This window comes from Ranitomeya imitator, chromosome 6 (assembly GCF_032444005.1).
Source record: "Ranitomeya imitator isolate aRanImi1 chromosome 6, aRanImi1.pri, whole genome shotgun sequence".
NCBI lineage: Eukaryota > Metazoa > Chordata > Amphibia > Anura > Dendrobatidae > Ranitomeya > Ranitomeya imitator.
Window position 1 is genome coordinate 330,252,432 of NC_091287.1, and position 24,405 is coordinate 330,276,836.

A 24,405-nucleotide genomic window follows, 5' to 3' on the forward strand; every position below is an offset into this window, starting at 1 on the left:
AAAATTAGCTCCAATCATTAGCGGACACCATGTCACGTTTGGAGAGCCCCTGTGTGCCTAAACATTGGAGATCCCCCAGAAATGACACCATTTTGGAAACTAGACCCCCAAAGGAACTAATCTAGATGTGTGGTGAGGACTTTGAACCCCCAAGTGCTTCACAGAAGTTTATAACGCAGAGCCATGAAAATAAAAAAAAAAATTATTTTCTCAAAAATGATCTTTTAGCCTGCAATTTTTTATTTTCCCAAGGGTAACAGGAGAAATTTGACCCCAAAAGTTGTTGTCCAGTTTGTCCTGAGTACGCTGATACCCCATATGTGGGGGTAAACCACTGTTTGGGCACATGCCGAGGGTCAGAAGTGAAGTAGTGACGTTTTGAAATGCAGACTTTGATGGAATGCTCTGTGGGCGTCACGTTGCGTTTGCAGAGCCCCTGATGTGGCTTAACAGTAGAAACCCCCCACAAGTGACCGCATTTTGGAAACTAGACCCCGAAAGGAACTTATCTAGATGTGTGGTGAGCACTTTGAACCCCCAAGTGCTTCATAGAAGTTTATAATGCAGAGCCGTGAAAATAATAAATACGTTTTCTTTCCTCAAAAATAATTATTTAGCCCAGAATTTTTTATTTTCCCAAGGGTTACAGGAGAAATTGGACCCCAAAAGTTGTTGTCCAGTTTCTCCTGAGTACGCTGATACCCCATGAGTGGGGGTAAACCACTGTTTGGGCACACGTCGGGGCTCAGAAGGGAAGTAGTGACTTTTGAAATGCAGACTTTGATGGAATGGTCTGCGGGTGTCACGTTGCGTTTGCAGAGCCCCTGGTGTGCCTAAACAGTAGAAACCCCCACAAGTGACCCCATTTTAGAAATTAGACCCCCCAAGGAACTTATCTAGATATGTGGTGAGCACTTTGAACCCCCAAGTGCTTCACAGACGTTTACAACGCAGAGCCGTGAAAATAAAAAATCATTTTTCTTTCCTCAAAAATTATGTTTTAGCAAGCATTTTTTTTTATTCACAAGGGTAACAGGAGAAATTGGACCCCAGTAATTGTTGCGCAGCTTGTCCTGAGTATGCTGGTACCCCATATGTGGGGGTAAACCACTGTTTGGGCACACGTCAGGGCTCGGAAGTGAGGGAGCACCATTTGACTTTTTGAATACGAGATTGGCTGGAATCAATGGTGGCGCCATGTTGCGTTTGGAGACCCCTGATGTGCCTAAACAGTGGTAACCCCTCAATTCTACCTCCAACACTAACCCCAACACACCCCTAACCCTAATCCCAACTGTAGCCATAACCCTAAACACAACCCTAACCGCAACACACCCCTAACCACAACCCTAACCCCAACACACCCCTAACCATAACCACAACCCTAATTCCAACCCTAACCCTAAGGCTATGTGCCCACGTTGCGGGTTCGTGTGAGATATTTTCGCACCATTTTTGAAAAATCCGCGGGTAAAAGGCACTGCGATTTACCTGCGGATTTTCCGCGGATTTCCAGTGTTTTTTGTGCGGATTTCACCTGCGGATTCCTATTGAGGAACAGGTGTAAAACGCTGCGGAATCCGCACAAAGAATTGACTTGCTGCGGAAAATACAACGCAGCGTTTCCGCGCGGTATTTTCCGCACCATGGGCACAGCGGATTTGGTTTTTCATATGTTTACATGGTACTGTAAACCTGATTGAACACTGCTGCGGATCCGCAGCCAAATCCGCACCGTGTGCACATAGCCTAATTCTAAAGGTATGTGCACACGCTGCGGAAAACGCTGCGGATCCGCAGCAGTTTCCCATGAGTTTACAGTTCAATATAAACCTACGGGAAACAAAAATCGCTGTGCCCATGCTGCGGAAAAACTGAACGGAAACGCAGCGGTTTACATTCCGCAGCATGTCACTTCTTTGTGCGGATTCCGCAGCGGTTTTACAACTGCTCAAATAGAAAATCGCAGTTGTAAAACCGCAGTGAAATGCGCAGAAAAACCGCGGTAAATCCGCCATAAATCCGCAGCGGTTTAGCACTGCGGATTTATCAAATCCGCAGCGGAAAAATCCGCAGAGGACCAGAATACGTGTGCACATACCGAAACCCTAACCCTAGCCCTAACCCTACCCCTACCCCTAACCCTACCCCTAACCCTACCCCTAACCCTACCCCTACCCCTAACCCTACCCCTAACCCTACCCCTAACCCTACCCCTAGCCCTAACCCTAACCCTAACGATATTCTAACATTAGTGGAAAAAAAAAATTTCTTTATTTTTTTTATTGTCCCTACCTATGGGGGTGACAAAGGGGGGGGGTCATTTATTATTTTTTTTATTTTGATCACTGAGATAGATTATATCTCAGTGATCAAAATGCACTTTGGAACGAATCTGCCGGCCGGCAGATTCGGCGGGCGCACTGCGCATGCGCCCGCCATTTTGGAAGATGGCGGCGCCCAGGGAGAAGACGGACGGGACCCCGGCTGGATCGGTAAGTATGATGGGGTGGGGGGGGACCACGGGGGGGTGGAACGGAGCACGGGGGGCGTGGAACGGAGCACGGGGGGGGCTGGAACAGAGCACGGGGGGGTGGAACGGAGCACCGGGGGGGGGTGGATCGGAGTGCAGGGGGGGTGATTGGAGCACGGGGGGGTGATTGGAGCACGGGGGGAGCGGACAAGAGCACGGGGGGGAGCGGAGCACTGGACGGAGGGGAGCCGGAGCAGTGTACCGGCCAGATCGGAGGGCTGGGGGGGCGATCGGTGGGGTGGGGTGGGGGCACACTAGTATTTCCAGCCATGGCCGATGATATTTCAGCATCGGCCATGGCTGGATTGTAATATTTCACCCGTTATAATAGGTGAAATATTACAAATCGCTCTGATTGGCAGTTTCACTTTCAACAGCCAATCAGAGCGATCGTAGCCACGAGGGGGTGAAGCCACCCCCCCTGGGCTAAACTACCACTCCCCCTGTCCCTGCAGATCGGGTGAAATGGGAGTTAACCCTTTCACCCGATCTGCAGGGACGCGATCTTTCCATGACGCCGCATAGGCGTCATGGGTCGGAATGGCACCGACTTTCATGACGCCTACGTGGCGTCATGGGTCGGGAAGGGGTTAAGAAGCTGTGTGTTCACAGAAAGGCCTGTAAAAGCAGAGTCACTACCACTAAGTGAAATGTGCACACAGTCCTGACTGCTGTCCATTTTTATCAAGGAAAACAATGTCAAATTTGACCTGGCATTGCTTTAATCAAATGGCATATTCATCAACACGGCGTGTGCCCTGTTGATTAATCAGACACAGGTGTTAGTATGGTGTGCCAATGTTCATACATCTCACAAACTTAATTTAATTTAAAGTCAGACAAGTATATTAGAACAATTGGCAATTAATTCACGTAACAATAAGAAGGTGGTAATAGGGTGTTAAAGATAAGGTAAAACTACAGTTTTAGAACAGAGGATGATGATGACACAGACAGCACATGCTGAAAACTTTCTCTCATAGGAGTCAAAAAGTCATTTCATAACAGAGATTTTTATAAGGCAGAAAATCTACCCAAGTCCTCCTAAAAGTCAAAACTCCCCAAAACTAGAAGGTTCTGCTCAGGTTCTGTTCCAAAAGCTCTGCAAAAAGACTTTGTGTTCACATACCATGAAGGTGTGTTCACGCAGAGTATTTTTATAAGTTTTTCGAGTGAAAACTCACCAAAATTCTCCTAAAAAATTAAGGAGTTTCCAAACACTCAGATAGAAGACGCAGTGTGAACACACCCTTAAGCTGCAGTTCGTAGCTGAAGCTCGGGCAAGATGGTTGTCTCTATAATAATGTAAAGAAAATGAAATACTATTAAACATAAAAAGCATCAGAAAATAATGACAGATTAGCCAAAAACAGGATGTCTCAAAATATATTGACTATATGTTGATAAGATTCATTGCTCTTATCATATAACGCTTCTAAAGGTTCGAAAAATCAAGCAGCTGTACCCCTCCAATAAAATAAGACATCTTACCGTCATGTAGCTGGAAAGCCAAAGTTGTGATTTTTTGTGTCACAATCATCAAGGGACTGCAATGAAAAAGTATGATGCCATTAGAGAGAGCTCTACAATTATGTCAAACTTCCACAATAAACAGCAATTAATATAATAAGATTCCTCATTTTAAATATATGACTATGCAATGTTTCTTAATGGCGTCTGCTATGTATGTTACCGGAGACAATTAAATGCACACATTTTCAGATCTCTCACATCCCATTTCCTAAAGTGCCCATCATCAGCTTCATTAGCATGCGGACATATCATCGAACCTAATAAATGTCAGAATAGCGAGGAAGCTGCTGAATGACACAGTATGCAGCAAGCAGAAGGCATACATAAACAATACATGGACAAAAAGTACAGAATGTGGACAGCAAAACATCACATCCATTTGTTTCTGCTAATACTGCAAATTACGGTGAATACTGATTTTCCCATAACTGAGGTGACAATTGGTGCTCATAAAGTTCTACGGAGAACTGTAACTTGTTTCAGGAAAACTTGCAGCAGAATATCTGTGTCTGCCTCTCCTCTCTATAAAATTGTACAATCACCAACTGTCATTTATCTAAGGCTGGAGTCACACACAACGTATTAAAAAATGGTCCGTTTTACATGGAAGAGAATCGCAGAAATGTTCCCTGAACAGTGATCCATATGTCATTCGTGTGCAGTACGAGGATGAAATTTTCTCGCATGTAAGCATCCGAGTGACATCCGTATGACATCCGTATGGCGAGATTTTCTCGCCGGCTTGCAAAATGGACATATAATGGATCCATGGGCTCAAATATTTGTGATGACACGCACATATACACACATATATATATATATATATATATATATATATATATATATATATATATATATATATATATATATTCAGCGAGACATTATATTATATTTTATATAAAATATATATATATATATATATATATAATTTTATATATTTCATACAGAGCTAGATCGCAGAATGGCCGATAATTCAATTGTCGGGTTCTGTAAAATCATTACCGAACCAGGCAGGATATGAGACATGGTTTACATACAGTAAACCATTGCATATCCGTTATTTTTATATGTCCCTCACTAATAGTGTTAGTAGTGTGTGCGTGTAAAATTTTGGAGCTGCAGGTGTTAAATTAAAGAATTCACGGAAAAAACTGGCGTGGGCTCCCGCACAATTTTCTCCGCCAGAGGGAAAGCCAGTGACTGAGGGCAGATATTAATAGCCTAGAGAGGGACCATGGCTATTGGCCCCCCTGGCTAAAAAAAATCTGCCCCCAGCCACCCCAGAAAAGGCACTTAGCCTCTCTCTTCCCATTGCCCAGTAGTGGTGGCATATGGGGTAATAAGAGGTTAATGTCACCTTGCTATTGTAAGGTGACATTAAGCCTGGTTATTAATGGAGAGGTGTCAATAAGACACCTATCCATTATTAATCCAATAGTATGAAAAGGGTTAAGTACACACACACACACACACACACACACACACACACACACACACACACATTAATTATTTCATTAAAAGACTTTATTCTTAAACACACAGGTTTCACATCTTTATTACACTCTCAATCCAAGCGAAGCCATCGTTTTTCTGTAAAAAAAAAATACAAAATAAAAAAAATCAACAATATCCCATACCTGTCCGCCATATGGTCAAGTCCCACACTGTAATCCATCTCAAGGGGTTAAATCATTTACAACCCTGAGAGGTGCTAATGCTACTGGCCGGGCTGTAAACCAGGGAGGAATGAATGAAAAGCTGCCTGACCGGACATGAACTCATTAGCGTGGGAAAGTTTCTGAACACTTTACCACGTTGTCAAGTTCACCGCGTCAGGTGGGGAGTCTGCGCAGCCTAAGTGACGTCAGCGGTAGCCTGACGTGTACATAATATATATATATATATATAATATGTGTATATGTATGTATGTGTGTGTATGTATGTATATGTATATATATATATATATATATATATATATATATATATATATATATATATATATATATATATATATATATATCTATCTATACTATGTGTAGATATTTATTTTATATATTCTCTTGTAACCGGTCAGTGTGATCTTACTGTACACCGCACCGAATTGCCGGCTTTTCTAAAGGACACTGGTGCGTATTTCTCGCAAGTCACACTGATGGTCCGTGTGGCGTTATATTTGTTATTTTTTTATCGCATAGCACTCGTCCGTATTACGCTCTAGTGTGACTCCGGCCTAAGAAAGGAGAAAGTCTGTCTTTGCTGAATGCATATTTTACTCATGAATTGAAAGGGAATGATGAGTCCAGGAGGAGAAAGAAGCAGAGTTGCATATTTTTATGTGTACTATTGATTTATGAAATAAAAATATTAAAATGACGATTATTAAATAATAACCAAAAGGCATTTTAAAAAAGGAAAACAAATGATATCCCACATTACACACAGACCAAAAAGCAGCCCAACTAAGGAATTATGCGCTCATCGGCTATTACACGCGCAAGCTCTTATTGGTGCAGAGTAAAGTGTCTTCAAAACAGAAACCACCTGAAGAATGGCCAGCTCACGTCTTTAATCTGCTTGGAGTGTTTGGAAATATCAATGTTATAAGACGCTCGAAAGACTGAAATGTAAAGTCGTTTCTTTTTAGAAATGCATAATTTCATTCTTTTGAGTGTTTTCTAGGGGTGGATTTTGGAGTGGTCCCGCTTGAAAACGATGTGTGCACATACTAAAAGCATAGTATCTTAAAATCGTTAGATGTAATTCATAATTTAAAAAATAAAAAAGGACCGTAACTATTTGTCTTGTGATAATCGCTGACAGATTTTGCACCAAAGTCATTAAAAATGGATCCAGGGATTCCTGCATTTTGCACGAAATCACAAATACTCTATTTTTAGCCTTAACCTGTTTTGTATCTTTTTAGTCTCACGTTTAGCTAAAATGTTGCAAAAAAAATAGTGAAAACATTTCAGGCATACACTGTGTGCAGAATTATTAGGCAAGTTGTATTTCAGAGGATTATTTTTATTATTGATCAACAACTATGTTCTCAATCAACCCAAAAGACTCATTAATCTCAAAGCTTAATATTTTTGGAAGTTGGAGTAGTTTTTTTTATATTTGGCTATCTTAGGAGGATATCTATTTGTGCAGGTAACTATTACTGTGCAGAATTATTAGGCAACTTAATAAAAAACAAATATATTCCCATCTCGCTTGTTTATTTTCACCAGGTAAACCAATATACCGTATATACTTGAGTATAAGCCGAGATTTTCAGCCCACTTTTTTGGGCTGAAAGTCCCCCTCTCGGCTTATACTCGAGTCATACCCAGGGGTCGGCAGGGGAGGGGGACCGGGGGCTGTCTAATTATACTCACCTGCTCCTGGAGCGGTCCCTGCACGTCCCTGGTGCCCCAGCTTCTTCCTGTGCTGAGCGGTCACATGGTACCGCTCATTACAGTAATGAATATGCTGCTCCACCTCCCATAGGGGTGGAGCCGCATATTCATTACTGTAATGAGCGGTAACGGTGACCGCTCAATACAGGAAGAAGCTGCTGCGTCGGGGAAGCAGGGACTGCACAGCGCCAGGAGCAGGTGAGTATAATGGGGAGAGCTGCGCGAAATTCACCTCCTCCCCGTTCCGGGCGCCACTCCGGCTCAGCGTCTTCTGCAGTGACGCTCAGGTCAGAGGGCACAGTGACGTGGTTAGTGCGCGCCCTCTGCCTGAACTTCAGTGCAGAAGACACTGAAGACGGAGCGGCGCCCGGAACGAAGTCAGGTGAATACTTAAAGTGTTGGGGGCCTGAGCAACAGAGAGGTATGTGATTTTTTTTTTTATCGCAGCAACAGCAAATGGGGCAAGTGTCTGTATGGAGCATCTATGGGGCTATAACGTTTGTGCAGCACTATATGGGGCAAGTGTCTGTATGGGGCCATAATCAACGTTTGTGCAGCACTATATGGGACAAGTGTCTGTATGGGGCCATAATCAACGTTTGTGCAGCACTATATGGGGCAAGTGTCTGTATGGAGCATCTTATGGGGCCATAATCAAGGGTTGTGCAGCACTATATGGGGCAAATATCTTTATGGAACATCCTATGGGGCCATAATCAACATTTGTGCACCATTATATAGGGCAAATGTGTCTATGGAGCATCTTATGGGGCCATTATTAACCTTTATGCAGGATTATATGGGGCATATTTTAATATGGAGCATCTTATGGGGCCATCATAAACTTTATGGAGCATTATATGGGGCTCCTGATTCAATATGGACATTCAAAACATAGGGAGACCGTAAAGTCTACCACTGTGGCACAGTTAAAAAATAAAACAAACAACAGACTAGAGACAACAATTACTTTAAAAGGCGAAAATGGAACGATGAATAAAGTGCAAATAAAAAAAGGCGCAAAAGGAAAAAAAATAAAAAGGTAAAAAAATAGGAACTAATACAATAAGGGTATGTGCACACGTTCCGGATTTGGCTGCAGATCCACAGCAGTTTTCCATGCCTTGTACAGTACCATGTAAACCTATGGAAAACCAAATCCGCTGTGCAAATGGTGCAGAAAATACCACGCGGAAACGCTGCGGTTTATTTTCCGCACCATGTCAATTCTTTGTGCGGATTCCGCAGCATTTTACACCTGCTCCTCAATAGGAATCCGCAGGTGTAAAACCGCAGGTGAAATCCGCACAAAAAAACAAAGGAAATCCGCGGTAAATCCGCAGAGAGGAAAAATCCGCACAGAAATCCGCAACGTGGGCACATAGCCTAAAGAATCTGGCCCACAGTGTGTGCAATTTCCCCTTTTGCAGGGTTAGTACGGTTTCCTTTGATTATTCAGGCTATATGATCATCGTGCAAATGTACGTATCAGAGTTACACAACTGATATCAATTGAACTAGACAAATGTTTTTACAAAAAGATAATCCAGCTCCAGTAGGCATAAAATATTTGCTGCATTTATTGTATATCCATAAACATACTTTGGAAAAAACAAAAAAGTACACAACTAACCCACTTTGGGATGCTGGTGATAGCAATAAAACAGTCACAGTATAACAAATGTACCAAAGAGGCAGCTCTGTATCGTTCCTGATAACCACAGATAGAGGGCGTACAAGAACACATGGAAACGCATGTGCAGAATAATGAGGAGTAGAAGCACTTGACAAATCACATGTACACCGCCTCCCAACAATGTTCACAGGACACAGGAAAGGCAAACAACAAGAACAAACATCATATTAAAACCAAAAATGCTTTTGATTAAGATCATCAACTCAAAGTGGGGCACTAACCCATGCAATGCCCTGCACTGAGAGAGAGCACATGGTTTGTTGATGAACAGTATATATAAATTTCTCTCAGTGGGAGAAACAAAATAGGAATCTTGTGGGTGTGATAACTTTTAATGGCTAACAAAATATAGTGAATGATGTTACAAAGCAAAAATATTTGAAGAAAGTCAATTATATGCAGTAATGAGCACAGGCAAGGTGTGATACATGGACATTTAAATAAATAGGACATTTAAATAAACAAACTGTCATGGTTTGTCTGGGTTGGTTCTTCTAGAGTTAATTCCTGTAGCCTCACATTGATCCTGGGTGGACTTTTTATAGCCTCCATCTGGGAATTTCCTTTGTCAGTGATACTTCCGCCCTTGAATAAGTGTATTGACCCCTGAGTGAGTTTTGTGCTGGTTTGCTTGATCCCTTGGCTTTTTGACTCGGTCTGTTCTCTGGATACTGTTTGTTGGATTTTGCCTCTGTACTTTCTCTGTCCGTTTGGTACGGACCTCTGCTTGGCCGCTACTATCCTTTCTGTCTAGTCCCTTGGTACCGTTACGCTATCCCATGCTCTGACCCCGGCCTTGGTCTGTTTATGTCTCTGTCTGTGCCCCTTGATAGTTCTGTTTTTTACGGTAAGGAAACACGGCACTCAGTAGATATGAGGGTTGGCGGTGCTCAAGTAGGGTGTCCACCCCATATATTAGAGATGAATGAAACTTGGCACTCAATTTTTGAGAAGAAAAGCTTCTTAGTTTATTGATGCATCCAGACAAACAAAACCGCTAAACGTTTTCGGTCCACACCGGACCTTCGTCAGAGCGTCGCTCTCCTCTGCTCTGCACTACTAGCGCTCAGGATCCAGCGCCATCACTCCCTCCAGGCTTTGTGCCTCTCCTCTGGCGCTTCACCTTCCTTTGTGATCCTGCAGCAGACTGCAGCTCCTATATCCCGTGCTCTGGCTGACGCTCATTCAGGCTTATTAGCTTCCTCCTCCAGTCAATGTCTAAGAAACGCTCTGACGAAGGTCCGGTGTGGACCGAAAACGTTTAGCGGTTTTGTTTGTCTGGATGCATCAATAAACTAAGAAGCTTTTATTCTCAAAAATTGAGTGCCAAGTTTCATTCATCTTTAGTTCTGTTTTTTAGTTACCTTTCTAGAAGTTTTCCTTCAACTTATAGCTCCCTTGAACTTAGGCCACGCCCTCCAGCAGTCAGGTGATTCAGGTCTTGTCAGGCCTGAAGCAATCTCTCTCCAGTCTCGCTTGCCCGCATTTCTGGGAGTCTGTGGCTATCTCTGGGTCCAGTCTTTCCAGGAGATAGCATCGGTGAGTGTCACTTATAACTCCCTACGTGATACAAACACTGAGTTTAAAGGGAACCTGTCACGCCCAAAATGGAAGTTGAGCTAAGCCCACCAGCATTAGGGGCTTATCTACAGCATTCTGGAATGCTGTAGATAAGCCCCGCTGTAACCTGAAAGATGAGAAAAAGAGGTTAGATTATACTCACCCTCGGGCGGTTCCGCTGCGGTGGGCGTCGCGGTCCGTTCCAGGGCCTCCCATCTTCTTACGATGATGTCCTCTTCTTGTCTTCACACTGCGGCTCCGGCATACTTTGTCTGCCCTTTTGAGGGCAGAGCAAAGTACTGCAGTGTGCAGGTGCTCTCTGACCTTTCCCGGCACCTACGCACTGCAGTACTTTGCTCTGCCCTCAACAGGGCAGACAAAGTACGCCTGCGCTGGAGCCGCAGCGTGAAGACAAAAATAACATCGTAAGAAGATGGGAGGCCACGGACCGGACCGCGACACCCCTCGGACCAGACCACAGCGGGACTGCCCCTGGGTGAGTATAATCTAACCTCTTTTTCTCATCTTTCAGGTTACATCGGGGGCTGTAGATAAGCCCCGTGATGTCGGTAGGCTTAGCTCATCGTCCATTTTGGGGGTGACAGGTTCCCTTTAAAAGAGAGAATCCTTAATTAGGTAAGATTAGACAAGTGGTGTGAAAGTTTTATGGATCCCATATGTATGTGAGATCAAAGGGCTGGTGGTGCCTTCATTGTTTTTGGAGGAAATTGTTCAGATTTGGTAGTGGGCAATAAATCCTCCTGACAAATTGAGTCCTGCGTGAACAGAATCAAAGATGGTGATTAATTTCTATTCCCAAACCCTGCGATGTTTCTGTGATTTGAAATTGCCTTTCAAAATGATAACTTTCATATTGTCTATGTTGTGTCCTGGACCACAGAAATGTTTGGCCACAGGTATATGGTTTTTTTGTCTGTAATTGTATGACGATGAGACCTCATCCTTGCTCTCAGCCGCTGTCCTGTTTCTCCAACATAGAAGCCGCCCACACAGGACATATATTGCATAGAATTAAATACACCACATTAGAAGAGGAACATGTGAATGTCCCGGGGATCCCAATACTGAATAAAAAAGCAAAGGAAACATCTAATATCAGCTTGCAGGAGAGAAAGGCGATTCACGGCCTGAAGAACAACAGGGAGATCACTATTAAGCCTGCGGATAAAGGTGGTGCCATAGTTCTCCTTTAGGGTATGTGCACATGTAGGTGGGATCTCTGCGGATTTTTCCGCACCTGTTTTTGTAAATCCGCAGGTAAAACGCACTGCGGATTACCTGCGGATTTACAGCATTTTTTGTGTGGACTCCACCTGCGGTTTTACACCTGCGGATTCCTATTATGGAGCAGGTCTAACCCGCAGAGGAAGCCGCACATAGAATTGACATGCTGCGGAATAAACAATGCAGCGTTTTTTTCTGCAGCAAGTGCACTGCGGATTTTGTTTTCCATAGGTTTACATGGTACTGTAAACTCATGGAAAACTGCTGCGAATCTGCAGTGTCAAAACCGCTGCGGATCCGCAGCAAAATCCGCAGCGTGTGCACATAGCCTAACACAACCGACTACATCAGAGAGGCACACAGTCAACTGATGGATGTACAGTACTACACCAAACTGGATGATGACCCAACTCCAAAATATCTGAGGGAGTTAACAAGAGTCATCAAATATCTGTGTACAGACTCCTTAAACCTTCTGACCTTAATACCTGAGAATCCAAGGATGGGAACTTTCTATATGCTTCCCAAGATTCATAAGCCAGGCAACCCAGGGAGGCCAATCATCTCAGGGGTGGGAGCACTCACTGAAAAAATCTTTGGGTGGGTAGAAAACATCCTTAAGCCGCTGGTAAGAAAGACAGCCAGCTATATACAGGACACTACAGACGTGCTAAATAAGCTATCCCCTCCCTGACAGCACCATCTTAGCCACCATGGATGTTGAATCCTTATATTCTAACATCCGACACGAAGATGGACTAACCACCTGCCAAATATTTTTTTTTTAAGGACAATGGGATCCCTTCCAAGTCTGTAATAACACTTACCGTATATACTCGAGTATAAGCCGAGATTTTCAGCCCAAATTTTTGGGCTGAAAGTGCCCCTCTCGGCTTATACTCGAGTCACGGTGGTCGGCGGGTGAGGGGGAGAGGGCGCTGAGGCATACTTACCTAGTCCTGGCGCTCCTGATGCTGCCCCTGCCTGTCACACTGTCTCCGGGTGCCGCAGCTCTTCCTGTCAGCGGTCACGTGGGACCGCTCATTAGAGAAATGAATATGGACTCCACTCCCATAGGGGTGGAGCCACATATTCATTCCTCTGAGTCTGAGCGGTGCCAGTGACCGCTGACAGGAAGAGCTGCGGCACCCGGAGACAGTGTGACAGGCAGGGGCAGCGTCAGGAGCGCCGGGACTAGGTGAGTATTTTATATTCACCTGTCTGCGTTCCACATGCCGGGCGTCGCTCCATCTTCCCGACGCCGCTCTGTCTTCCCGGCGTCTCTGCGCTCTGACTGTGCAGGTCAGAGGGCGCGATGACGCATATAGTGTGCGCGGCGCCCTCTGCCTGATCAGTCAGTGCCGGGACGAGACGCTGGGGAGCTGCAAGCAAGAGAGGTGAGTATGGCTTTTTTTTTATTATTGCAGCAGCAGCAATGGCAGAGCTTTATAAGGAGCATATATGGGGCAAGAATGAACGGTGCACAGCTTTATAAGGAGCATATATGGGGCAAGAATGAACGGTGCAGAGCACTATATGGCACAGCTATGGGACAATAATGAACTGTGCAGAGCACTATATGGCACAGCTATGGGGCAATAATGAACGGTGCAGGGCACTATATGGCACAGCTAAGGGGCAATAATGAATGGTGCAGAGCACTATATGGCACAGCTATGGGGCAATAATGAACGGTGCAGAGCACTATATGGCACACCTTTCTATGGTACATCTATGGGGCAATAATGAACGGTGCAGAGCATTATATGGCACAGCTATGGGGCCATAATGAACGGTATGGAGCATCTATTTTTATTTTTGAAATTCACTGGTAGCTGCTGCATTTTCCACCCTAGGCTTATACTCGAGTCAATAAGTTTTCCCAGTTTTTGTGGCAAAATTAGGGGGGTCGGCTTATACTCGGGTTGGCTTATACTTGAGTATATACGGTACCTGATTCATCCTCACACACAACTTTTTCTCTTTCGGTGAGGAGCTATATCTACAACGCACTGGCACTGCTATGGGAAGTAAAATGGCACCCCAGTACGCCAGCCTCTTCATGGCTAAACTGGAAAATGACTTTTTAACATCCTGCTCCATCTAACCCTTTGCCCATTTCCATTATATCGATGATATCTTAACCTTTCTGACCTCGGACGGGATTGTACGTCCGAGGTCAGATCTCCTGCTTTGATGCGGGCTCCGGCGGTGAGCTGTGATCAAAGCTGGGACATGTCAGCTATTTTGAACAGCTGACATGTGCCCGCAATAGCGGCGGGTGGATCGCGATTCCACCCGCCGCTATTAACTAGTTAAATGCCACTGTGAAATGCTAACAGCGGCATTTAACTATCGCTTCTGTCCATCGGAACGGAAATGAGCGTATCGCCGACCCCCGTCACATGATCGGGAGTCAGCGATGCGTCGGCATGACAACCTGAGGTCTCCTTGAGACCTCTATGGTTGTTGATGCTGGCTTGCTGTGAGCGCCACCCTGTGGTCGGCGCTCATTGCAAGCCTGTAATTCAGCTACATAGGAGCGATCAGATGTTCGCTCCTATGTAGCTGAGCCGATCCAGTTGTGCCAGTGTCTAGCATCCCATGCAAGCTATTGATAAAAAAATTCAAAACGCCCGAATTACTTTTTTTTGGTCGCCGCGACATTGCATTAAGATACAATAATCGGCAATCAAAACAACATATCTGCACCAAAATGGTATCATTAAAAACGTCAGCTCGGCAAGCAAAAATAAGCCCTCACCCAACCCCAGATCACGAAAAATGGAGACGCTATGGGTATCGGAAAATGGCTCAATTTTTTTTTTTTAGCAAAGTTTGGATTTTTTTTTTCACCACTTGGATAAAAAAGAACCTAGACATGTTTGGCGTCTATGAACTCGTAATAACCTGGAGAATCAAAATGGCAGGTCAGTTTTAGCATTTAGTGAACCTAGCAAAAAAGCCAAACAAAAACAAGTGTGGGATTGCACTTTTTTTGCAATTTCACCGCACTTGGAATTTTTTGCCGTTTTCTAGTACACAACATGCTCGAACCAAGGATGACGTTCAAAAGTAAAACTAGTCCCGCAAAAAACAAGCCCTCACATGGCCATATTGACAGAAAAATAAAAAGTTATGGCTCTGGGAAGGAGGGGAGCGAAAAACAAACACGGAAAAACGGAAAATTCCAAGGTCATGAATGGGTTAATAATCTGGACTGAGTCCAAACAAGAACTTCTAAATTTCCATGAGAAATTCAACAAATTTCATCCTACCATAAACTCGACATTGGAGAACTCAAAAACAAAAATCAACTTTCTAGACACCACCATAAAAGTCCAAAATGGTTTGTTCCAAACATCAGTGTATCGGAAACCAATTGACCATCCCACATACCTCAGATGGGACAGCTTCCATCCTAAACACATTAAAAAGTCCATTGTCTACAGACAGGCCCTCAGATATAACCGTATCTGTTCCAGTCCTAAGGACAGGGATGAACACCTAACCCAGCTTAAAATGTCATTTTTAAATCAAGGTTACCATCCCACCTCCAATGATGATCAGATCATTAGGGCCACAAGGATCCCTAGACGTCAAGTACTTAAATACGGAAAAAAAAAAAGAGGAAAATCATCGCGCACCTCTTGTAGTGACCTACAACCCACAGCTTGAAATACTGAGAAAAACGGCTAAGAAACTTCACCATATCCTACTACAAGGATGACTGGTTAAAAATATTATTCAAAGACCCCCTCTTGCTATGTTACAGGCAACCTCCTAATTTAAGAAACATCATGATCCAAAGTTCAATGCCCTCAGATTCACCAAGAGGAACATATCCTTGCAATGGGAAGAGATGCAAAACCTGCATTCATATAGAGACCAACGACAAGATCCAAATCCCCCCAACACACAGCAGGACTATATGATCCCCAAGACATTCACATGTTCCTCTTCCAATGGGGTGTATTTAATTCTACAATATATGTCCTGTGGGGGGGGGCTTCTATGTTGGAGAAACAGGACAGAGGCTGAGAGCAAGGATGAGGTCTCATCGTCATACAATTACAGACAAAAAAAAAACCATATACCTGTGGCCAAACATTTCTGTGGTCCAGGACACAACATAGACAACTAGCTATTGAACCCATTCTACGAACGGGTGGTGAGCATTTATATTGGTATATGGTCTCCATCCTGGTATGTGCTGCTCCATTGTGCGTCCCCATCCTGTCATGTGCTGCTGCCATCCTGCACCCCCATTCTGACATGTGCTGCTCCATCCTGCGCCCCCATTCTGTCATGTGCTGTTCCCATCCTGCGCCCCCATTCTGTCATGTGCTGCTCCCATCCTGCGCCCCCGTTCTGTCATATGCTGCTCCCATCCTGCGCCTCCATTTTGTCATTTGCTGCTCCCATCCTGGGCCCCCATCCTGTCATGTGCTGGTCCCATCCTGCGCCCCGGTTTTGTCATGTGCTGCTCCCATCCTGCACCCCCGTTCTGTCATGTGCTGCTGCCATCCTGCACCCCCGTTCTGTCATATGCTGCTCCATCCTGCACCCCCATTCTGTCATGTGCTGTTCCCATCCTGTGCCCCCGTTCTGTCATGTGCTGTTCCCATCCTGCGCCCCGTTCTGTCATGTGCTGCTCCCATCCTGCGCCACCGTTCTGTCATGTGCTGCTCCCATCCTGCGCCTCCATCCTGTCATGTGCTGCTCCCATCCTGCCCCCCGTTCTGTCATGTGCTGCTGCCATCTTACACCCCCGTTCTGTCATGTGCTGCTCCCATCCTGCGCTGTTGTGAATTCTGTTGTCAAACTCCCTCCTGTGGTCGTGAATGGTACTTCGGCGAGTTCTGTCTATGGGCTCCCTCTGGTGGCTATGAGTGAAGCTGCTGCTTCTGAGGTTCCTTACACAGGTGACGTGGTTTATCCTTTGGTTGGCTGCTCTATTTAACTCCTCTCAGATCGTTACTCCATGCCAGCTGTCAATGTTTTTGCATTCGTTCAGTTCGCTCCTGGATCTCTCTGGTGACCTGCCTACTCCTTATTGTCTTATTTTGTTCTCTGTTTTCTTGTCCAGCTGGTTTTCATGATTTTGTCTTGCTAGCTGGAAGCTCTGGGATGCAGAGTGGCCCCTCCGCACCGTGAGTCGGTGCGGAGGTCTTTTTTGCACACTCTGCGTGGTCTTTTGTAGGTTTTTGTGCTGATCGCAAAGTTACCTTTCCTATCCTCTGTCTATTTAGTTAGTCTGGCCTCCTTTTGCTGAAACCTGTTTCATTTCTGCGTTTGTGACTTTCATCTTTACTCACAGTCAATATATGTGGGGGGCTTCCTTTACCTTTGGGGAATTTCTCTGAGGCAAGGTAGGCTTTATTTTCTATCTCTAGGGCTAGATAGTTCTTAGGCTGTGACGAGGCGCCTAGGTCTGGTCAGGAGCGCTCCACGGCTATTTCTAGTATGTGTGATAGGATTAGGGCTTGTGGTAAGCAGAGCTCCCACATCCCAGAGCTTGTCCTGTATGAGGTTTAATTATCAGGTCATTCCGGGTGCTCCTAACCACCAGGTCATAACAGTACAGCTGGCCAAAAGTATTAATGCATCTCAATAGAGGGATAAGAGAACTTCTGAGACCATTTTTTTTTTCTCTGCACTGTTTTGTCTTTCTTTTCCCCTAGACCGTTGGGTGGTTCAGGACACAGGTGTAGATATGGACATTCAAGGTTTGTCCTCTTGTGTGGATCATCTCACTGCAAGGGTACAAAACATTCAAGATTTTGTTTTTCAGAATCCGATGTTAGAGCCTAGAATTCCTATTCCTGACTTATTTTCTGGGGATAGATCTAGGTTCTTGAATTTCAAAAATAATTGTAAACTGTTTCTAGCTTTGAAACCCCGCTCCTCTGGAGACCCTGTTCAACAGGTAAAAATCATTATTTCTTTGTTACGTGGTGACCCTCAAGACTGGGCATTTTCCCTTGCGCCAGGAGATCCTGCATTGTGTGATGTTTATGCGTTTTTTCTGGCGCTTGGATGGCTTTATGATGAACCAAATTCAGTGGATCAGGCAGAGAAAATCTTGCTGGCTTTGTGTCAGGGTCAGGATGAAGCGGAGGTGTACTGTCAGAAGTTTAGAAAGTGGTCTGTGCTTACTCAGTGGAATGAATGTGCCCTGGCGGCAATTTTCAGAAAGGGTCTTTCTGAAGCCCTTAAGGATGTCATGGTGGGATTTCCCACGCCTGCTGGTCTGAATGAGTCTATGTCCTTGGCCATTCAGATCGATCGGCGCATGCGTGAGCGCAAAGCTGTGCACCATATGGCGGAATTCTCTGAGCATAGGCCTGAGCCTATCCAGTGTGATAGGACTTTGACCAGAGCTGAACGTCAAGAACACAGACGTTGGAATGGGCTGTGTTTTTACTGTGGTGAATCCACTCATGCTATCTCCGATTGTCCTAAGCGCACTAAGCGGTTCGCTAGGTTTGCCACCATTGGTATGGTACGGTCTAAAATTCTTTTGTCCGTTACTCTGATTTGCTCTCTGTCGTCCTATTCCGTAATGGCATTTGTGGATTCAGGCGCTGCCCTGAATTTGATGGACTTGGGAGTTTGCCAGGCGCTGTGGTTTTTTCTTGGAGCCCTTGCAGTATCCTATTCCATTGAGAGGAATTGATGCTACGCCTTTGGCCAAGAATAAGCCTCAGTACTGGACTCAATTGACCATGTGCATGGCTCCTGCACATCAGGAGGATATTCGCTTTTTGGTGTTGCATAATCTGCATGATGTGGTCGTTTTGGGGTTGCCATGGCTACAGGTCCATAATCCAGTGTTGGATTGGAAATCTATGTCTGTGTCCAGCTGGGGTTGTCAGGGGGTACGTGGTGATGTTCCATTGCTGTCAATTTCGCCATCCACTCCTTCTGAAGTCCCTGAGTTTTTATCAGATTACCGGGATGTATTTGAAGAGCCCAAATCTGGTGCCCTACCTCCTCATAGGGATTGCGACTGTGCTATTAATTTGATTCCTGGTAGTAAGTTTCCTAAGGGCCGTCTGTTTAATTTATCTGTGCCAGAGCACGCCGCTATGCGGAGTTATATAAAGGAATCCTTGGAGAAGGGTCATATTCGTCCTTCGTCGTCACCATTGGGAGCAGGGTTCTTTTTTGTGGCCAAGAAGGATGGTTCTTTGAGACCTTGTATCGATTACCGTCTTCTTAATAAGATCACAGTAAAATTTCAGTATCCTTTGCCGCTGCTGTCTGATTTATTTGCTCGGATTAAGGGGGCTAGTTGGTTCACCAAGATAGATCTTCGTGGTGCGTATAATCTTGTGCGAATTAAACAGGGTGATGAATGGAAAACGGCATTTAATACGCCCGAGGGCCATTTTGAGTACCTGGTTATGCCATTCGGGCTTTCTAATGCTCCATCTGTGTTTCAGTCCTTTATGCATGACATCTTCCGAGAGTACCTGGATAGATTCATGATTGTATATTTGGATGACATTTTGGTCTTTTCGGATGATTGGGAGTCTCATGTGAAGCAGGTCAGAATGGTGTTCCAGGTCCTTCGTGCAAATAACCTTGTTTGTGAAGGGGTCAAAGTGTCTCTTTGGAGTTCAGAAGGTTTCATTTTTGGGGTTCATTTTTTCCCCTTCTACTATCGAGATGGACCCTGTTAAAGTTCAGGCCATTTACGATTGGACTCAGCCGACATCTGTGAAGAGCTTACAGAAGTTCTTGGGCTTTGCTAATTTTTATCGTCGCTTCATCGCTAATTTTTCCAGTATTGTTAAACCGTTGACTGATTTGACCAAGAAAGGTGCTGATGTGGTCAATTGGTCCTCTGCGGCTGTAGAGGCTTTTCAGGAGTTGAAGCGTCGTTTTGCTTCTGCCCCTGTGTTGTGCCAGCCAGATGTTTCGCTCCCTTTTCAGGTTGAGGTTGATGCTTCTGAGATTGGAGCAGGGGCTGTTTTGTCGCAAAGAAGTTCTGATGGCTCGGTGATGAAACCCTGTGCCTTCTTTTCTAGAAAATTCTCGCCTGCTGAGCGCAATTATGATGTGGGCAATAGGGAGTTGTTGGCCATGAAGTGGGCATTCGAGGAGTGGCGACATTGGCTTGAAGGAGCTAAACATCGCGTGGTGGTCTTGACGGATCACAAGAATTTGACTTATCTCGAGTCTGCCAAACGGTTGACTCCTAGACAGGCTCGATGGTTGCTCTTTTTCTCCCGTTTTGATTTTGTGGTTTCATACCTTCCGGGATCTAAGAATGTGAAGGCTGACGCCCTGTCAAGGAGTTTTGTGCCTGACTCTCCGGGTGTTCCGGAGCCAGCGGGTATTCTTAAAGAAGGGGTAATTTTGTCTGCCATTTCCCCTGATTTGCGGCGTGTGCTGCAAAAGTTTCAGGCTGATAGACCTGACCGTTGTCCTACGGAGAAACTGTTTGTCCCTGATAGATGGACTAGTAGAGTTATTTCTGAGATTCATTGTTCAGTGTTGGCGGGTCATCCTGGAATCTTTGGTACCAGAGATTTGGTGGCTAGATCCTTTTGGTGGCCTTCTTTTTCACGGGATGTGCGTTCTTTTGTGCAGTCCTGTGGGACTTGTGCTCGGGCTAAACCCTGCTGTTCTCGTGCCAGTGGGTTGCTTTTGCCCTTGCCGATCCCAAAGAGACCCTGGACGCAGATTTCCATGGATTTTATTTCTGATCTCCCTGTTTCTCAAAAGATGTCGGTCATTTGGGTGGTTTGTGATCGCTTCTCTAAGATGGTCCATTTGGTACCCTTGTCTAAATTGCCTTCCTCCTCTGATTTGGTGCCATTGTTTTTCCAGCATGTAGTTCGTTTGCATGGCATTCCAGAGAACATCGTCTCGGACAGAGGTTCCCAGTTTGTTTCGAGGTTTTGGCGGTCCTTTTGCGCTAAGATGGGAATTGATTTGTCTTTTTCTTCGGCTTTCCATCCTCAGACTAATGGCCAAACCGAACAAACTAATCAGACTTTGGAGACATATCTGAGATGCTTTGTTTCTGCTGATCAGGATGATTGGGTGTACTTCTTGCCTTTGCCTGAGTTCGCCCTTAATAAATCGGGCCATCTCGGCTACTTTAGTTTTGCCTTTTTTCTGTAATTCTGGTTTCCATTGTCGTTTCTCTTCAGGGCAGGTTGAGTCTTCGGACTGTCCTGATGTGGATACGGTGGTGGACAGGTTGCAGCAGATTTGGACTCATGTGGTGGACAATTTGACATTGTCCCAGGAGAAGGCTCAACGTTTCGCTAACTGCCGGCGCTGTGTTGGTCCCCGACTTTGTGTTGGGGATTTGGTTTGGTTGTCATCTCGTCATGTTCCTATGAAGGTTTCCTCTCCTAAGTTTAAGCCTCATTTCATTGGTCCGTATAAGATTTCTGAAGTTCTCAATCCTGTGTCATTTCGTTTGGCCCTTCCAGCTTCTTTTGCCATCCATAATGTGTTCCATAGGTCGTTATTGCGGAGATACGTGGCGCCTATGGTTCCCTCCATTGATCCTCCTGCCCCGGTGTTGGTCGAGGGGGAGTTGGAGTATGTGATGGAGAAGATTTTGGATTCTCGTATTTCGAGACAGAAACTCCAGTACCTGGTCCATTTGAAGGCACCACCAGCTCTTTGATCTCACATGCATATGGGGTCCATAAAACTTTCACACCACTTGTCTAATCTTCCTAATTAACCCTCCGTCACATACAACTGATCTGACAGGCGCTTCTCTTTTACTTTCATTTCTCCTTCCTCACCAGATTGTGAGGAAACCCCCTCCCTCCAGGTAGTCTCCTGTCTCTTGAAGGTCTGTGAAACCTGATATCACAGTTGGATTTCAGAGCTTCAGGGGAGAGGATATAGCTGCACAGATCTCTCAGGCTCATTGTATGTGAATACGTCACATTCAGTAAGGTTGGTATTTTATGTTTTTATTCATCACAATAGTTTATTTAGCTTGTTTTATTAATGTATAGCACAAAATGTGAGGATATTTCATAGAAATAAGGGAGATTTTATAAAAGAAAGTGTGCTGCTCAGGCATATACAGTAGTTCCCTAACATATTCCTTCTCTTGCTTCAGATTATCTGCTGAAATGGAGAGGAAAATGTACAATTTATCCAAACAACTTGATGTTGAGGAAGTAACAAACATGCTGTTAGATGATAGAGACCTCACACTGAATGAGGATTTAGGAGAGGAAAGTGAGATTGATTCTCATGATGAGGTGGAAGAATGTGTCCTGGATTCTGAAACAGAGCAAGATGGTGACAGTGGTGAGGATGAAGAAGTTGGATCATATTATATTGGAAAAGATAAAAATACTAAATGGAACAAGAAGCCATTCCAGAAAAAACGTAGGAAACCTTTAAACATTATTACTCACCTTCCTGCAGTAATAGGAACTGCACGTAATGCAAAAACTGCAGTTGAATGCTGGAACAGTATATTTACAGATGACATTCTGGACTCTATTGTCACATATACCAACCAATATATAGACATTATAAAGGACAAGTACATCTGCAACAGAACCATCAAGCCCACAGATGAAATAGAACTGCGTGCTTTTTTTGGATTACTATACCTTGCAGGAGCTTATAGGGCAAATAGACAAAGTTTGGAGGAACTTTGGGGTAAAGATGGGGATGGAGTTGAAAAATTTAGCCTTGTTATGTCCATAAACAGATTCAAGATTCTAATTCGTTGCCTTCGGTTTGACGACAGAACTACCCGAACCGAACGCAAAACACATGACCGACTTGCTCCAATTCGTGATATATTTCAAAGATTTGTTGTAAACTGTAAACAAAGTTATTACCCTGGAGAGAATCTCACTATTGACGAAATGCTCCCTTGTTTTCGTGGTAGATGTGCCTTTCGTCAATATATTCCATCAAAGCCAAACAAATATGGAATAAAAATGTATGCCCTTGTTGATGCCAGTAAGACCTACACTTACAACCTGGAAGTTTATGCAGGAAAACAACCAGAAGGTCCTTACTGTGTGAGCAACAAACCCATTGATGTTGTAAAAAGACTGGCTGAACCCTTATTTGGATCGGGTCGCAATATTACAGCTGACAATTGGTTTACAAGTTGTGATCTGATTGATTATCTGAAAATTCAGAAGCTGTCATATGTGGGAACTGTAAGAAAAAACAAAAGGGAATTGCCGCCACAGTTTGTAAGTGTGAAAGAGAGACAACAGTACAGCAGTATGTTTGCATTCCATAAAGGAAAGGCTTTAGTTTCCTATGTACCACATGCCAAAAAAATCGTACTTCTTCTATCAACACTTCATGATGATGCTGCCATCGATCCTGGGACTGGGGCAGAAAAAAACCCGGAGATAATTACATTTTACAATGCCACCAAAGGGGGTGTGGATACAGCAGATCAGATGTGCTCCACTTTAACGTCAGCAGAAACATCAAACGCTGGCCAATGGTCATATTTTTTGCTATGTTGAATTTGGGTGGTATAAATTCACAAGTAATTTATCTTGAAAACAAGCTTGAACCACTCCGTAGACGATTGTATCTGAAAAAATTGGCCCATGAACTAGTACTTGGAGAGCTACGCAGGAGAAGCGTGAAAACAATCGGTATCCCCTCTCGCCTTCAAGTTCAGCTCAAAAGGTTCCGCCCAGAAGATGATGGTGAAAAGTCACCATCTGCACCACCTCACAAAAGAAGGAGATGTACCACCTGCCAAACGGAAAGCGGAACCAGAAGGCTTTCAAATTATGAATGTCTCAAATGTCATAAAGCAATTTGCTTGACACATGCAAAAATGGTGTGTAATTCTTGCTATTTGCTCTGCAAGTGTGACTTTTCTGGGGAAACCTCAGCATCTACTTCTGATTGAATATGTTTTTAATAGTACTTAAGGTACCTTAAAATTAAGTTTGTGTTCAAAAATTTTCTTTGTACATTTTTTTGAGAGAGTCGAACTGGGGACTATTTGGCGGGAGTTTTGAAAAGTTTGTATTTCATAGTTATTAGTTTTGTGTTAAGTAAATGTTTTTTTTTGCAACTGATTATGTGTAGTCTCTTTTATTACATCCCTATGAAGGTCACTGATCACTTTTAGAGCACTGAAATTGCAAACATTAGATATTATAGGTATTTTTCCAGCAGGCGCCTGACAGGCACATTGTATGTGAACTCGTTAGTCCGAATATTGTATGTGACGGAGGGTTAAGGATTCGCTCCCTCCAAGCTCCCTCCTGTGGTCATGAGTGGTACTGCGGCTGGTTCTGTCTATAAGCTTCCTTTGGTGGATGAGAGTGGTACTGCAGCTTCTGAGTTTCCTTCCTCAGGTTATGAGGTTAAGTCGTTAGGTGCTGCTCTATTTAACTCCACCTGGTGCTTTGATCCTGGCCTCCAGTCAATGTTCTAGTATTGGTCTT

The 24,405-nt window shown here is 44.4% G+C and overlaps 1 protein-coding gene across 4 annotated transcripts in view; it reads right to left on the reverse strand.

Moving 5' to 3' along the window:
• Nucleotides 1-24,405, reverse strand: part of MBOAT1 (membrane bound O-acyltransferase domain containing 1) — a 136,810-nt gene that overhangs the window by 62,905 nt on the left and 49,500 nt on the right. For all 4 annotated transcript variants that reach the window (XM_069730858.1, XM_069730856.1, XM_069730860.1 and 1 more), the window contains one exon: nt 4,025-4,080. In XM_069730858.1, coding sequence (XP_069586959.1) covers nt 4,025-4,080 — 56 coding nt within the window. The remainder of the gene's footprint in view (nt 1-4,024; nt 4,081-24,405) is intronic.